Genomic DNA, 17,912 nt, shown 5'->3' with positions numbered 1-17,912 from the left:
AAACACCACATGTTCTCACTCATAAGTGGGAGCTGAACAATGAGAACAGATGAACACATGGAGGGGAACATCAGACACTTGGGCATGTCTGGGAATGGGGCGCAATGGGAGGGAGAGCATTAGGACAAATACCGACAGCATGTGGGGCTTAAAACCTAGATGACAGGTTGATAGGTCAGCCAACCACCGTGGCACATGTATATCCATGTAGCAAACCTGCATGTTCCCCACACATATCCCAGAACTTAAAGTAAAAATAAATAAATAAATAAATAAATATATATATATATATATATATATATATATAAATAGGACTTTGGGGACTTAGGGGAAAGGGTGGGAGGTGGGTAAAGGATAAAAACTACACTGTGGATTCAGTGTATACTGCTTAGGTGATGGGTGCATCAAAATCTGAGAAATCACTACTAAAGAACTTATTCATGTAACCAAACATCACCTGTTCCCCCAAAATCGGGTTGATAGGTGCAGCAAACTGCCATGGCACATGTATACCCATGTAACAAACCTGCATGTTCTGTACATGTGTACCAGAACTTAAAGTAAACAATAAATAAATAAATAAAAAGACAGAGTGGTTGAATGGATTAAGAAAAAACATGGTCCAAATATATGCTGCTTACAAGGGACTCACTTCTTTAGTTTTAGGACACACATAGGCTGAAAAGAGAGATGCAAAAACATATTTCATGTAAATGGCAACCAAAGGTAAGCCAGAGGATCTATGCTTATATCTGACAAAATAGATTTAAGTCCAAAATTGTAAAAAGAGACAAAGAAGTCCATTATATAATGATAAAGGGGTTAATTCATCAAGGGGATATAACAAGAAAAAATATATATGAGCCCCTGTCAAAGCACCTAAACATATAAAGCAAATATTAAGAGACTGAAAGGGAGAAATAGACAGTAATACATAATAGTAGGGATTTTAATACTCCATTTTCAAAAATGGACAGATAATTCAAACAGAAAATCAATAAAGAAATAGTGGACTTGAACAACACTATAGACTAAAGGAACCTAACAGACACATATGTAACATTCCATCTAAAGTACCAGAATATAGCTTCTTTTAAAGGGCGCACATATCATGCTCCACGACAGATCATATTTTAGGCCACAAAACAAGTCTTAACAAATTTAACAAGATTAATATAATGTCAAGTATCATGTATGGCTACAATGGTTTGAAACTGGAAATCAGTAACAGAGGAGAGCTGAGAAATTCACAAATATGTGGAAATTAAATATCATACTCTTGTACAATCAATAGGTCAAAGAAGTAATTAAAAGAGAAATCAAAAAGCATCTTAAGACAAACAAAAATAGAAACAAAACATGCCAGAACTTATGAAATGAAGCAAAAGCAGTTCTAAGAGGGAAGTTCAGTGACAAACACCTATGTTAAGAAAAAAAGAAAGATCTTAAACAACCAAATTTTACAACTCAAGGAACAAGAAAAAGAAGAACAAGTTATGCTTGAAGTCAACAGAAGAAAAGAAATAATAAATGGTAGAGAATAAATCTATGAGACTATAAAAACAAAAATTTTAACAAAACTAAGAGCTTTAAAAAAAAAACAAAATTGACAGACTTAGCTAGACTGTGAAAAAAGAGGAAAGTCAAATAAATGAAATAATAAATGAAAGAAAAAACATTACAACTGACACCACAGAAACACAATCATAAAATATTACTAAAACAATTATTAAAAATGAATTTTATAATCTAGAAGAAATAGTTACATTCCTAGAAACATAAAATCTACAAAGACTGATTCAAAAATAAACAGAAAATCTGAGAAGACCAATAATAAATAAGGAGATTGAATCAGTAATCAACAATCTCCACAAAAGAAAAAGCCCAGGACCTGACGTTACAAGTGAATTCGATCGAACGTTTAAAGAAGAATCAATGCCAATAGTTCTTAAAGTCTTCCAAAAAATCAAAGAGGAGGAAAGACTTACAAACTCATTTGAAGAGGCCAGCATTACCCTGAGACCAAAGTCAAACAAGGACACTATAAGAAAAGGAAACTACAAATATCTTTTATAAAAATGGCTGCAAAAATCTTCAAAAAATACTAGCAACTGGCAAACCAAGTTCAACCACATATTAATAGGATCACTAGCCATAATTAAGTGGGATTTATCCCTGAGATGCAACAACAGTTCAACATATAGAAAATAATAAATAGAATACATCACATTAATAGAATGAAAGATAGAAATCATATTATCATCTCAATTGATGCAGAAAAAAACATTTGAAAACATTTTCAAAGAAATTGAAAACATTTTCAAAGAATGTTGAAAACAAATTCAACACTCTTTCATGATAAAAATTCTCCCTAGGCAACAGAGCGAGACTCCATCTCAAACAAGCAAACAAACAAACAAAACTCTCTCAACAAATTAGGTACAAAAGAAATGTACTTCAACATAATAGATACCTGATAGTGCAAGCCCACAGCTAACATTATATTCAGTGGTGAAAGCTAAAAAGTTTTTCTCTAAGATTAGTAACAAGACAAGGATACTCACTGTCCCCCACTTCCATTCAATATAGTACTGAAAGTCCTCACCAGAGCAATCAGGCAAGAGAAATAAATAAAAGGCATTCAAATTGCAAAAGAAGAAATAAGGTTGTCTATGTTTTCAGATGACTTGAGCTTATATACAGTAAACTGTAGAGACTTAAAAAAAAATGCTTGAACTAATAAATAAATTCAGTAAATTTGCAGGATACAGAAAATATTTTTTAAAGCAGCTGCATTTCTTATTCTTTTTTTCTTTTTTTCTTTTCTTTTTTTTTTTTGAGACAGAGTCTTGTTCTGTCGCCCAGGCTGGAGTGCAATGGCATGATCTTGGCTCACTGCCTCCCAGGTTCAAGCAATTCTCCTGCCTCAGCCTCCCAAGTAGCTGGAATTACAGGCACGTGCCACTAGGCCTGGCTAATTTTTGTATTTTTAGTAGAGATGGGGTTTCACCATGTTGGTCAGGCTGCTCTGGAACTCCTGACCTCAAGTGATCTGCCCGCTTCGGCCTCCCAAAGTATTGGGATTACACGCGTGAGCAACAGTGCCGGGCCTGAAAAGTTGCATTTCTATATACTGACAACAAACTGCCTGGAAAAAAATTGAGAAAACAATTCCATTTATAAGAGCATCACAAAGAATAAAATACCTGGGAGTAAATTTAACTAAGGAGATGAAATATCTGTATTCTGAAAACCAGAAGTCATTGATAAAAATCATGGAAAGATATCCCACGTTTATGGATTAAAAGAATTAATATTGTTAAAATGTTCATTCTACCTCAAAAGACCTACAGATACTGTACTGCATGCTTAAAAGCAGCTACGAAGGTAGCTATTATATTAAATATTCTTACCATCAAAAAATTAATAATAAAAGGGGTGGGAAGAAACTTTGGGAAGTGATGCATATTCTTATGGCCTTGATGGTGGTGATGGTTTCATGGGTTTACAGTTTTTCTTAAACTCATCAGGTTGTGTATATTAAATATGTACAGTTTTTTACATGTCAAACAAACTCATTTAAGGGCTTTAATAAAATGATAAAGGCAGGCCAGATAGCAAGAATTTGACAATGTCATACTTGCTAATGTGATTCTTGTTCAGTGAACATGACAATCCATTCCCCTCATGCAGGCATCCTTCCAAGTTATAGAGGTTTCAGACTGTCTGTATTTAATGGTGCTGGTCAATGATTAATTACAACTTACTTCCCTTGCTTCTTTTGTTCTTAGTTAAGTCTCATCAAACTTATTATACAATTATATAATAAATTTCCTATGAAGAGTGTATATTCTGACCAATTTTCAAAAACATTCTGGCCTACTTGATAGTTACATTGCTAATTGCAAAACAATAATTTGAAGCTTTGTTTATACGTCATTCTGTTATAAATTTAGTAACAGATAAATTCTGCTGAATCAAATAATGTCTGGCTGCCCTTGGCAAAACTGGGTTTCTGTAACTGAAAAATCTGTAACTGAAGCCAAACACCTTTAAATAAAACTGTAAAATCCAAGACTATTTTGATTGCCAAGATACCCCCTTTATGGTTTTAACTATCATCCAGAAACTAAAATAAGGAGTAAAATTAGAGAATTGTATTTAGCTACATAACATAGACAATTGTACTGATAAAAAAATTTTTTTTAAGTCAATGGAATCTATTTAGTGTGAAATATACGTTCACTTTCAGTGTTCTTTAGATGGCATGTATTCATACTGTTTGCCCAGCAGATTATTAGTTCCTTGAGGACAAAATATGTAACACATACCTTTTTCTTATTTTTCACAGAATCAGTCATTGTGTCTAGTACACAACAAGAAAAAGCCCTAGAAAAATCATCTCTTTGTCACTTATTACTTATCTCTGTAGTTCCTTTCTTCACTCAGAGTAGTATTCTCGCACTGTAAGCCAGTATTTTCATATGATTTACCAGCTTCTGGACTAAAGCCCCCTTCCTCACTTCTTCATTCTCCCATTCAGTTGTATTGTATCAAACCTAGACTTGACTTCCCTTTGTTCTCTTTTGTTTCTATACCTATATACCACCCTCATCATTACCACTTGCTTTCAATAGCTGTAATTTTGGCGAGAATTTGATACTCTATTTTGCACTTTGGGGGACATTTGTGGTCACTTAAACGTAGTGAAAATATAAAACTAACTTTTGCTAATTCTGCTGCTGATGTTCCTTTCACATCCAGGTAGCTGGAAGAAGTAAATAAATTATGTTTGCAGACTCAAATAATCCAATCAAACTAGTCTATAGGTGTCAATACCAAAGTAAAAATATAAATAACAAATTATTTAATCCAAGTTTCTTCTACAAAAACCGACTTAAAAATATAATTATATATACAATATTGTGTTATGTGCCAAAATTGTTAAACATAATCAGAAGATATGTGTAGCAAAGTTTAATAAACAAGAAAAAACTATGTAAAATAAAGGATATTATCTCAAATTTGAAATTGTAACTGGATACTTTTATCTTCCCCATTTTGTCATGAGGAGAAATGTTTTCAAACCATGTAACAATTAAAACACATTTTAGGTTAAATAATAGGATTCTTAGGGGCTATTACGACATTTATAAATCAAAATAAAATGTCCACTTCAGTAGGCATTACTGCAAATTATCAAAAATATTTTAAGAATTTCCTTGGATTTGTCTTTATAGTAAATTTGTAAACCACAAAATCATATCTGTCTTAATTCCTCTAAAATCTCCCAAGATTTTATCAATTGCAAAGTCCTCACGCACTGCTGATATGCTGATACTAAATTTATATCTCTAATTCAGACATTTCTTCTGAGAATTTCCAGTGGGAATATCCACCTGCATATTTTCCAAGTACCTCAAAAATGTTCTAACACTCTTAGCATCTTGCTTTTAAATGGTACTACTAGCTACAAGGCTGTATACATAAGAAATTTGGGAAAAATTCTTACCCTTCTTTCTTTCTCACCTCTTTTTTCACTTCTCTTGGTACTATCAAAGCTGCTGTGTAATTATAACTCCAATCCATCCACTTATCTCTATCTTAACTATTTTAGCCCTAGTCAAACCACTATCATGTCTTACCTGACCTCCTTCAGGGTCTTCTTAACTCGTGTCTCTGCATCCAAGCTTGGCTCTCAAAAGCTGTTGTTCATTCAGTTAGTCCACATGATATTATAATAATCAAATTTTATCATGGTAATTATCTGCATAAAACCCTTCAAAGAATACCCTTGGCTATTAAAATAAAGTCTAAAACTCTTGCCATAGCTCCCCAGTCTCTGAGTACAAGCCCTCAGCTTCATCAACTATCACGCAACCTTCCTCATTAAGTTACAGCTACTCCAGTGTTTTCTCTACCCTTGGAGGCCACCAAGTCCTTTCTTACTTCAGGAGAATTGGGTTTGTCCCTTTGAAATACTGTTTGTTGAAAAACTGCTTTTAACACCTCAGATTTCAGTAACCCAATTCTAAAGACCTACATTAAGTAAGTCATCCTATTAAATAATCTGATACTAATTTGTATCTTTATTTCAAAACATTTATTGGAGTTTACAAACCTGTAGATATTCGTAGAAGAAAAAACAGAAGAAACTAGAAGGCTTTACAGAAGGTTCTAAGTACTCTTCCTGACTTTGAACTACTCCAAGACTTTAAGTTCTTTCAGATTATTATTCACTTTTTGTAAGAACTCTGTCAGCCAGTAGGAGACAGATCACTTAGAAATTAAAGAATATTGTATCTTCCTGAAATTCCAAACACAAAAAAATGATCGAGAGGAACTGGATTTTAAGAATAGGAACAAAGACATCATATTTTCTATGCCTCTTCCACCTTCCCGAGTTTCTAATAAATTAACCAGTTAAAACATAAACATGTATAGATCACCTAAAATTGCTGAAAACTATGCTAATTGTTAGGAATAAATAAGTCTAAAATAATTCCCATCCCTCTGGTATTAGCATATTTGAGAGAAGGCAAGAAATTAAATAACTAAAATGTTATTAACACATGAAGAATTAGGACAGAGTGCCATCACAGCATATGAATAGGATATGTTTATATTTGAGAAAGTCTTCCCTGAGGAAGTGTTCTTTAAGATGACGTTAATGGATAACCAAATTTAGCTAAAAGAAATGAAGGAGGAAGAGTTTTTTCCTACCTAGAGGAAAAGAATGTCTCAATGTTCTGAGGTGGGACAGAAAATATCACGTACATGAAAGAACGCAGCAGAGATCAAATAGAAAAGAGGAGAGAGTAGCAACATCTTGCAGATAATAAGAAATTTCCTGTATTACTTTAAGGTCAACTAAATGTGCTTCAAAAAACATCACTTCCGCTGCAGTGTGGAGAATGGATGTGAAGGTGTTTGTAATGAGTGCAGAGAGGCCACTGGGGAGAGGTCGTTGCTTTCCATAGTGACTTCTTAGAGGTGGTGAGTGATTGTTGCTTGGTTTATATTGATAGCAATGAAAATCGTGAAAAGAAGCCACATTCTTCAGCCGGATGTGGTGGCTCTGCAGTGAGCAGAGATCGCGCCACTGCACTCTAGCCTGGGCAACAGCCTGGGTGACAGAATGAGACTCTGTCCCCCCAGAAAAGAAGCCACATTTTAAAATATTTAAATAGTATAATCATTTCCATCTGGTCATGTAATGAATATAGTGTGCTAACAGAGAAATGAAGGACTTAAAAGTGATCCCCTAGTTGAACAACAAGAACACATAGACACAGAGCAGGGAGCATCACACACCGGGGCCCGTGCGGGGAGTAGGGGGCTGGGGGAAGGATAGCATTAGGAGAAATACCTAACGCAAATGACGAGTTGATGGGTGCAGCAAACCAATATGGCACATGTATACCTATGTAACAAACCTGCACGTTGTGCACATGTACCCTAGAACTTAAAGTATATATAAAAAAAGTGATCCCTTAGATTTCTGACTTGAACAAAGAAGTGGGAAGTAATGCTATTTACTGAGCTTAGGAAGATTTGATGATGAGTAAACAAGGATAATAAGCTTACTTTTGGAAACGTTAAGGTTCAGGTACACGGATATATGTATCTAGAGCTCTTAGGAGGTGTCTGGTGTGGAATTTTTGTTAAGCTAAGAAAGTAAATTGCCAAGGGTCCAAAATGTACCTGAACCTTAACATTTCCAAAAGTAACGTTAAGCTAAGAAAGTAAATTGCCAAGGGAAAGAGTGTAGTGCGAGATTAGGGACTTAGTCCTGATGAAATCTAAGTTTTGGTAGCTGGAAAGAATTAGTAAAGTGGGGAAACCAGACTAAGAATGAGTGACCTCAGAGAAAGTAGGGGAAAATATGATATTATGTCAGGAAGTTATTTGAAAAAGGTTTTTAGAAAAAAAGATTTGATCAGCCTATGGAATACTGCTGAGTAATCAGAAATATTAAAACTCAAAATGTGCTTTACATTTATGAGGAAGAGCAGTTTTAGGAAGAGTGTTTAGGAAAACTCCAGAATGGAGCAATTTCAGGGGTAACAAAAATTTGTTATAACCAGAGAAAACTCTTCTCCAGAGAATGATTGACCCTTTTCTTTCCATACATACTATTTCTAAACAAATTGTTCCTTTCTTCTACATGTCTTGGGCTCTTACCATAACAAGTTAATGTGACATCCTCATAGTGACTGCAGTCATGATTTCCCCATCCACGATGTCTGCAATTCCAGATTGCCAACTCATTCCCCTGGCATATAATGTCATCCAGCCAAATGGGGCCCAATACAGCAGGGCTATCAACAACTCCAGAAGAAATAAAAGAAGATGGACATCCTAGTTGCCTGCACACCACGGCAGCAGTATTCGAGTTCCACCCATCATCACATATAGTCCCCCACCTTTCTTGGAATTTCACCTCCACTCTCCCTGAACAGGAGCTGTTTCCATCCACTAGCCTCAAACCCAGATTGGCTTCACCTATGAGAAAGACAAGCAGACATATGAAAAATTGATTCAACTTTGAACCTGAAATAAAATCAAAAGGATTCTTAGAAGATAGCCCTGTTATGAATGAAGTTACCAAAAAATTAAAAAAAAAACCTAACTGAAAATACTTATAGGAGGGGTAGGTGAGACTGTTTTCTAAACACAAATATACAAACAAACAAAATCCTAGGTGAAAAAATCAATCATTAGCATGATATTCTTTATCGTTTTGCTTTAATTTTATACCTCATTTTTCAGAAAATATTTGTTCTGTTAGTGTACCTGGTACATGAAAAAGGGCACTGAAATCAAAACTATCCCTGCTCCCAACCTTCTTAATTTCTTTCTAAACTCAATTACAGTTATGATAAAGATATTACATTGGTAACTGTAATATATTCTCTCTCTCTCTGTCTCTCTCTCTCCATTTTTTTCTAAACTCAGTTACAGTTATAAAAAGAAAAGCAATTAAACATTACTTTGGAAGTAAGGGAAGGGTAGAATATATAAAATATTTTCTACACCTCCCAGAGGAATACCATTAAAGTCAAAATAGAAACCCCTACCTTCCAGCAGATGATTCCTGAGGGTAGGTCTTACCTTGCCTTCCTACTCTAGTTAGACTCTTACCATAACAGTTCACACCAACATCTTCTCCATGATTACAATCATGGCTTCCCCATTCCCGGTGTTGACATTCCCAGAGAGCTGACTCATTTCCATAACAGGAAACATCATCAAGCCAAATTTTTCCATATCTAGCCACGGCTTGTCCAAAATGAAACATGGTGAAAGAAAATGGACATCCAAGCTGTTTGCACACGACAATTGAGGCAGCAGGGTTCCATCCATCATCACACACAGTTCCCCACTGTCCCTGGAATTTCACCTCCACTCTGCCAGAGCAGGGACCATCTCCATCGACCAGCCTCAACTCCAAATCTGTTCCATCTACAAGAAAGACAGAAACATACATTAGAGATGGCAAAGATTAGAAGGCAGAAATAATATAAGTAGGTGAGATGGATGATGATCATTTAGCTTAAATGTTGTTATTAGAACTTATAGTAGAGAGAAAAGAAAAATGAGAAAATTTGAGGTGAGAAGCTTTAATTTTTCATGAAAGGGAACTAGAGACCACATTGCAGCATAGTTTTGCTTTGCATTGTAATGTGAAAATAAAAAGAAGGGAAAGAAATTTTTCCTTTCTATGCAATTCCCACCAATATAAACCACAGAAAAGGTAAGGTTGGCTGTTTTGCAGGCAGAATGAAAGAAAGTCCCTTGGCTAGTCAGTTTCAAAATACTCTGTATCTGAGGATTCTACCTCACATTTTTGAAGGAGATGTTTTACATACTTAACAATTGAAAACATCCTGTAAGGTTGACATAATAATTTTCTACTCAATAAAATCTACAGCATTAAATACTTTTGAGTATTTATATCCTCAAATGTTTTAAATACATTCTGCAATAGGCTTTGCAGGAGGAGAAGACCTAGTCATCCATGATTGTAGTATGTTACTCCACCTTCCCTAATCAACAGCTATGTGGATCACAGGTAGACAACCACTTCAGAAAAGGTCAGTCCTTCAGATGACCACTGACTACTCATAATCCCATCTTAAAAATTTGAAATAAGTAAAATGGATTTTAAAAAATCCTAAGTGAAAAAAATCCACTTAAAACAAGTGAAAATTAATATTAACCCAAATCTACTTGTAAGCCAAAATTTTGAGGAACAGACAATAAAAATCTAATTGGGAAGCCAATGTGAAGGGAGAAAACTTTAAAGCAACCATGACTTTTCAACGTGAAACTTTATGGTGAATTCTGTGCATATGATGACGATGAGAGGGTGTGTTAGTAAGAAGAGCAAGTGAGCCAAAGGGACAGAGAGAAGCAATAAGGAGGAAGAAAAAGAGGGAAAAAGAGAAAGAAAGAGAAGGAGAGAGGAAGAGAGAGAGAGAGAGAGAAACAGGGTGAGAGAATACAATAGAAAAGGCTTCCCATTTCTGAGTTTCAGTCCACAATGGCTCAGTAAGAACATATTTTTCACAAGAGATAACAATATTCTTTCTGAAAGTGGATTGTGAGTTAACCATAAGTCTTCATTCAGTGTGGTCTTGCCTATACTATACTCATGAGAGTAACCAGAAATTTTGGTTTCTTTATATTTCTCTTTCTGAGTTCCTAGTGCTGCTACTGTTTCCTATTTCTTTCTATATGTACATTTTTCTTTTTAGTTGAAATGTGTGTGAGGGGCATTCTAATGCCTGTGCCCATATCATATAACTCATAAGTCTAATGAAAGCTCTTAAAAATGTAGTTGGTACACACGCACACACACATACACAGAGATATATATTCTAATATGATTGATATTTGCCATTTCTATTTTTTCAATATATTGATTAAGGTATTTTTTCAATGTGTACATTAGGATTTCTACTAATTTTCAGACATACCAAATTTCTACCAAGGTCTGACAAAAATTATTGAAGAAAACTTGATAAATTAAGAACTTCTATTCTTCAAAATACACCATATAAAAAGAGAAAAGTCACAAATGTGAAGAATATATTAGCAACACATATTATGACTATGGAAAAGTCTCTAGATTATATTTTTTAAATTATATATTTAGAAAAATAAGCAAAATGGGCAAATGACTTGAACAGATATTTCACAGAAGAAAACAAAAGGCATGACCATTAAATACATGGAGAAATGCCTAAACTTGTTAGTCTTAAGGAAATTGAAAGTTAAGATGAAAAGATATAGCTTTATACTCTCTTGATTGGCAAAACTTTAGAACTCTGAATATTTAAAATATTAGTGAGGATATGGGTCATTGAAAGTACATATACATTGTTGGCAGAATTCATCCTATTTGGTAAAGTTGAAAACATGCACATCCCAGAACCTGGTAATTCTACTTCTACCTATAGACCCTAGTAAACTCCCACAAATCTGCACCAGAGACATATTTATAGCAGTATATTTGACCATAGTAATGAAAAATCCACATAACTATTGACAGGATAATAGATGAATTCATTGGGAATATTTATTTATACAAGATAATATATTTTGCTTCATGAAAACTGAATTAATTATAGCCATTGTAACAACAGAGATGAAGCTTAGAAATATAATATTGAAAGATAAAAGCAAGTCCCAGAACACTAAATGCAGTTTGATATATTATAAAGCTTAAAATAAGCAAAACTAAACAATACATTATTTCTGCATCTATACCTATCATATTATTAGAAAGTATTTTATTATTAAAAAGTAAGGTAGTGAGAAATGCACAATTCAGGATAGACATTTTCTCTGGTGGGGTTGGAAGGTAGGTGGGAGAGAAGAAGAAAACATACTTAGAAAAAAGTGGTTGATAAAAATCCAGTTACCTGTTTGAGGAATGGATTTATGTGTGACATTACATTAGCTTAATGATTTGTATATATGTTGTAAAATGGCCATTTTTGTCTAATAAAATATAATATTAAACATCAAGAAATGTAAAGCATTTTAAAAGCAAATACATCGGCCAGGCACGGTGGCTCACACCTGTAATCCCAGCACTTTGGGAGGCCGAGGCAGGCAGATCACGAGGTCAGGAGATTGAGACCATCCTGGCTAACACGGTAAAACCCCGTCTCTACAAAAAATGCAAAAAATTAGCCGGGCGTGGTGGTGGGCGCCTGTAGTCCCAGCTACTCGGGAGGCTGAGGCAGGAGAATGGCCTGAACCCGGGAGGTGGAGCTTGCAGTGAGCCGAGATCGCGCCACTGCACTCCAGCCTGGGCGACTGAGCGAGACTCCATCTCAAAAAACAAAAACAAAAACAAATACATTAATCAAAAATATCTGTAACTGGGCAAGAACCAATACTATTTTGGAGTATACAAAGATATAGTAATATTATCTAAGATTAAACAGAAATAAGAAAATTGCACAAATAAAGTAAGCATTCAATTAAAATAAATAATCATTTGAATACCATGATTAAATCTCAACAGCATTTAAAATGTTAATTTAGCCCAGATGCCATGGCTCATGTCTGTAATTTCAGCACTCAGAAAGGCAGAGATGGGAGGATTGCTTGAGGCCAGGAGTTCCAGATCAGCCTGGACAACATAGTGAGACTCTATCTATACAAAAAAATTTTTTAATTAGCTGAGTATAGTGGCACACATCTGTAGCTGCACTCCAGCCTGGGTGACAGAGTGAAGCTCTGTCTCTTTAAAAAAAGAATCTACTTTAACGACAATGAAATTTTATTTAAACTACAAATTTGGCACTAATGAAAAATATAGAAAATAATGAAAAACCTTAAAAATAACAATTTCTGTGTCAGATCTATGAAATGTAATATATTTGAAAAATTATTGAAATACCAAGCAATTAAATAACTTCAATAATCACTCATAAGGTCTTATTAAATCTATTTGGGTATATCCAAATGATGGAAAACTACACAGCTAATAAAACAAGGTATTATAAGTGATATGTGATAAAATAAAAATGTTAAAGAACTATACAGGTAATAACCAATAGATAAAATATAATGCAAAATTTTCTTAAAACATTATTATATAAAACTATAAAAAATGCCACAAATTGGTATTTTAAACAACAGTGCTTTTCTCTGGCTGTTAATATATTAATACATATATTTATTTATTTATTTTTTATTATACTTTAAGTTCTAGGGTACATGTGCACAATGTGCAGGTTTGTTACATATGTATACATGTGTGTGTTGGTGTGCTGCACCCATTAACTCGTCATTTACATTAGGTATTTCTCCTAATGCTATCCCTCCCCCATCCTCCCACCCTGTGACAAGCCCCAGTGTGTGATGTTCTCCACCCTGTGTGCAAGTGTTCTCACTGTTTAGTTCCCACCTTATGAGTGAGAACATGCAGTGCTTGGTTTTCTGTCCTTGAGATAGTTTGCTCAGAATGATGGTTTCCAGCTTCATGTCCCTACAAAGGACATGAATTCATCCTTTTTTATGGCTGCATAGTATTCCATGGTGTATAACCCATATATGTTTTTAATTTTGTTTAATTCTTTGATTTCTGTATCTTGTAAGTTTTTATTAACCTATTTTTCTATTTGCAAAAATACAATATCCATATTTTTTCAATGAGACATTTTACATTTGGAAACTATCTTTATCTTTTTTCTTTTCTTTTTTTTTTTTTTTGAGATGGAGTCTTGCTCTGTCGCCCAGGCTAGAGTGTAGTGGTATGATCTAGGCTCACTGTAACCTCCGCCTCCTGGGTTCAAGCAATTCTCCCACCTCAGCCCCCCAGGTAGCTGGGGTTATAGGCGCAACCACCACACCCAGCTAATTTTTGTATTTTTAATAGAGACGTGGTTTCACTATGTTGGCCAGGCTGGTCTCGAACTCCTGACCTCAGGTGATCTCCCCGCCTTGGCCTCCCAAAGTGCTGAGATTACAGGACTGAGCCACTGTGCCCGGCTGAACTTGGAAATTATCTTTATCTGAAGGAGAAAAATGTCAACAAAAAATTTAATATGAAATGAGTAAAAATAATTTAGACACCTTTATTTACAGGATATAGTTATTGAAGGTCCAACGTTATTTTTACATGTTCTATTTCCCACAAAATATGCATTTAGAGTAGTGAGTAGGGGAAAGGTAGGATAGAGGATTGTAAGCCCAAAAGTCATCATCCGTCAGAACTCACTAAAACTGCTGATGAGAAAGCAGGAATTCAGGAGCAGGATGCAAGTTACCATAGCAGAGAAAAGGTTCTGATGACAGCAGCATCTTCCAAAATCTGGAGAAACAAAATATAGCAGGGTAGAATTTCATGTATTTCTAAGAAATGTCAGATGATCTCAATGACTTAAATCCAAAATAATATAGAAGGAGTAAGATGAATTATTCTTCCACCTGTCAAGGATACCACAAAAGAAAGTCCTTTTCCCAGGAAAAGCCACAGGATTAGCTCCTGTTTGTGATGGAAAGGCACCAAATGGTTTGTAACAGGGCAGATATTTTAGCACATGATTCACTGAAAAATTGCATTCTATGTCCAAATATATTCTGTGGCTGTTTGGGGTAATTGATTAGCATTTTGGGTTATTGAGTTATTTTTACTTCTCAACGCTTTGACCCTCTCCTCAGTTTTACTAATGTGTTTTTCCTCCTAACGTTATCACCCTACTTTGTTCATTCATTTGCTCCTTTTTGGAGTATGACATATGTACCAGATCTTGTGCTTCATTATGGGAACAGAGGAATGAATAAGAGTTCTTGCCTGCATTCCACTCAGTGGCTTGTGACTGGAATGTACAAGCAAATCAACATTTGGAGGTCACTATAATAACTGCTGATTGAGCTCATGATTATTTACCAAAGCTATCCACTTTTCTTCAGGGTCACTATGTTATTATTCCTACAGAATCTTGCCACTTCCTCACTACTCCCTGTCTCTTCAGTCATGCTCAGTTCTGCATCTAATAAAGTTTATGCTACACATGTGCAGAAAGAATGAATTGAGATAGGCAGGAGCAATACACAAGCGAAGGAGTTGAGAATTTATTCTGAGAGTTATTTGGAGACTTTAAAGAATTTAATCAGGGTGTAATAAATAAAATTTACATTATAGACAGATTATTTTAAAGGAAGATGGGATGACTAATTCATAGGGATAAATAAATATATAAGAAATGCTTAAAAATAATATTTATCATCCTGTTTACTTGAGGGGTATGTAACAGCTGTAACTGCTACAGAACTATCTTAAATAGTATTTTCATTAGTATCTTATGGAAAAGATGAAGTCAGAGTTAAACTGAGCATGTGTAATCCCAGACAACAAAAAACAACAACCCTAAGAGGACAGAAGGAACAGTACCCAACGTGGAAAGGCCCATGCTGCTTGGGCCATGCAAAAGCAGAGACAGAAGGCGCGAGCTGCTTTGGTGGACATCTTTAGTTTTTCAAGTGATGCTTTGAAACTAACATGGATCCTGGGCACTTCTCTAAGAAGAAGCAATCCCAAGTGAGTTTAGCAACAGTCAGCAATAACCATAGAGGAGACATTATTATTACAACTATCATCAGCCACATCCATCATTCTTGGAAAATGTACCCAAATCAAGAGAAAATCCTCCCTATAGAACCAAACAGGGAGAATAAGTGTGGAATGGGCAATTAGTGTCCCAATTTCCTTCTTTTCCATCTTGTCCAAAACACTTACTGAGTTGGTCTTCTTTTTTCTCTTATTTCTTTTGTTCCTAATGATAATATTTAGTTCCATCAAACCTCATGTGTACGATTATCCTAGGAGGTCATTTCATCTGCCTAAATCCTTCCAGAAAACTCTGAGTGCCCATTTGTAAGAATGGTTAGAGCTAAAGATGAACTATAAAGAAGAAAAGGATAGTAAGCTCTGACACCAACACAATCAAGATCTGATGAATGTGAACAAACATTGCAGTAGGAAAGTCTTGAGAAGGGGAACTATTAAAGTATAATTGCCAGAACTTGTGACCCTCTATATATCTAATACCATCTCACCAATTCAAGACCTTCATCTTTCCCATTCCTTTTCTAATTAGATACATGGCAGACAGCATGTTGAAAGTTAAATAATATTATCTTTTAAGTAACACACATGAATTATGAAAAACTGTAATTCATTAAGATGAGTCTTGCCAGATAGAAGGCAGCCAAGCTTCTCAAACTGTAGAAAGCCTTTTTCAAAAAGGAGGCTTTGAAAAATATCAGAATTTCTGCTGGTTTTCTAGAAATATGCTGGTCTTTAGTCATAAGCAAAATAGTTACAAAATATTAAGTTGACTTGTAGTAATTGCACTAAGGAATGGCACAGAGACACAGTGCCAACAGAAGGAGCACTGCATTTTCAAAAGCCTCAATCCTATTTAGGAGTTATAAGTCCCGAATACAGCAAAAACCTCCCTTCGTGATTCTTTATTTCCACTGAATGTCTACAAAGTGCAAGTTGAAAGGATACTACTAATTTCAGACGTGCTCTGAAATACTTCTTAGCCATATATTCCTTTCTTAGTCCTTACTCTTTAGGGTCCATCAAAGACCTATTCTTTGTTTTTTATCATAATGTCTTTTTATTTATTTGCTTTATTAAAATTTATAGCAGAAAGATCAAGGGCTCAGACTTAGCTGGTCCTGAATTTAAATCATACTTTAGATTCTACTATATGACCTTACATAAATCAGTTAGTCCTTATAAGTCTTCATGTTCCATCTACCAAGGGAGACAATAATATCTGTAAAATAGGTTACATGCGTGAATTAAATTGAAATGACCTAAAGCATTTACTGTAGTACCTGGCACTTGAGAACAATAAGTTTCTAATTTATCCCTTCTTTCCATTTCCACAACTTTATATCCTTGTGTGACTTCTAATCTCCAGTCTTTAGAATACATTTTCTGTTTACTTTATTAATGATTTCCTCCTTTCTTGAATTTCAATTTTGCCTCCAATATTGCTGCTACTCTAAGTTCCACAAAACTTCCAATTTTTTTACATTTCTCATGTCCTGTTTTCTTTTTACCTTACTATATAATATTTATATCTGTCTGTTGTTACACATATTCTTACTATACCCACCATCTCCCAAATGGCAGAGCAAAATAAAAGTAAACCCTTACCAATATGCCAAGAGTTTTGAGGCAGCATCATTATGGGACTATCTCTTCCTGAGTCCTGATTTAACTCCTGGGTCCTCTTATATGTAATCTCAGAAGTGTACTTATGAGGTGAAAACAGATCTGCTATTTGGAAATGACAATACTGTAAAATTGAGTTCATAGTTCTCCAAAGGGGAAGTCATTATAAAAGCTGAGGTTGTTTTTTCTTTGCCACTTCCTTAGCACGTTAGGATATGGAAAACAAAGGAAGTTAAATAATATGCCTGGAAAGTCTCACAGAATAAAGAGAACTGTAAATTTCCACTCTAAATTTTAAAAAAGACTCATGTTTCACATTTAAAAATTTTTGCTCTATAAATGTGATCTTGTAAGCATAGTTTTATAGATATTTAAAAGATAAAATATATCATCAAATTTGTTTGCTTTAGCATACATATTTCAACCAGTTATGCTGAAAGGATCAGAAGAGGTTACATTGCTGAAAACTGGCTAGTCTATGAAAGCTTTGCTGATGAAACATGAGCACAGATAAACATATTTCAAAAAGTTCATGTCTATAAAAATGTTTAACAAAAATGGAGTCCTTTAAAAGTGGTTTTTTTATTGTTAATGATTATGTAAAAGAAAATAAAGCTTAGGTCATCAAATGAGTTTGGAAAATATTCGTTTAAATGATTTCAACCATTAAGCAGAAAACCATGAGTGGCTTCTG

The 17,912-nt window shown here is 34.7% G+C and overlaps 1 protein-coding gene across 2 annotated transcripts in view; it reads right to left on the bottom strand.

The window, feature by feature from the left end:
• The window catches only part of CD163L1 (CD163 molecule like 1), an 81,703-nt gene extending 64,420 nt beyond the window's left edge, over positions 1 to 17,283 (bottom strand). The window contains exons 1-4 of one of the 2 annotated variants that reach the window (XM_025402447.1): positions 17,201 to 17,283; positions 14,243 to 14,335; positions 9,115 to 9,465; positions 8,185 to 8,505 (exon numbers count right to left, since the gene is read on the bottom strand). In XM_025402447.1, the coding sequence (XP_025258232.1) occupies positions 8,185 to 8,505; positions 9,115 to 9,465; positions 14,243 to 14,335; positions 17,201 to 17,231 (796 nt within the window). In that variant the 5' untranslated portion in view covers positions 17,232 to 17,283. The remainder of the gene's footprint in view (positions 1 to 8,184; positions 8,506 to 9,114; positions 9,466 to 14,242; positions 14,336 to 17,200) is intronic. The other variant, XM_025402448.1, reaches the window with a different exon arrangement.
• Positions 17,284 to 17,912: the final 629 nt, after the last annotated feature.

Source organism: Theropithecus gelada, chromosome 11, assembly GCF_003255815.1.
Source record: "Theropithecus gelada isolate Dixy chromosome 11, Tgel_1.0, whole genome shotgun sequence".
Classification (NCBI taxonomy): Eukaryota; Metazoa; Chordata; class Mammalia; order Primates; family Cercopithecidae; genus Theropithecus; species Theropithecus gelada.
The sequence above is the reverse complement of the archived record's forward strand: the minus strand, read 5'-3'. Positions and strand labels throughout refer to the sequence as shown.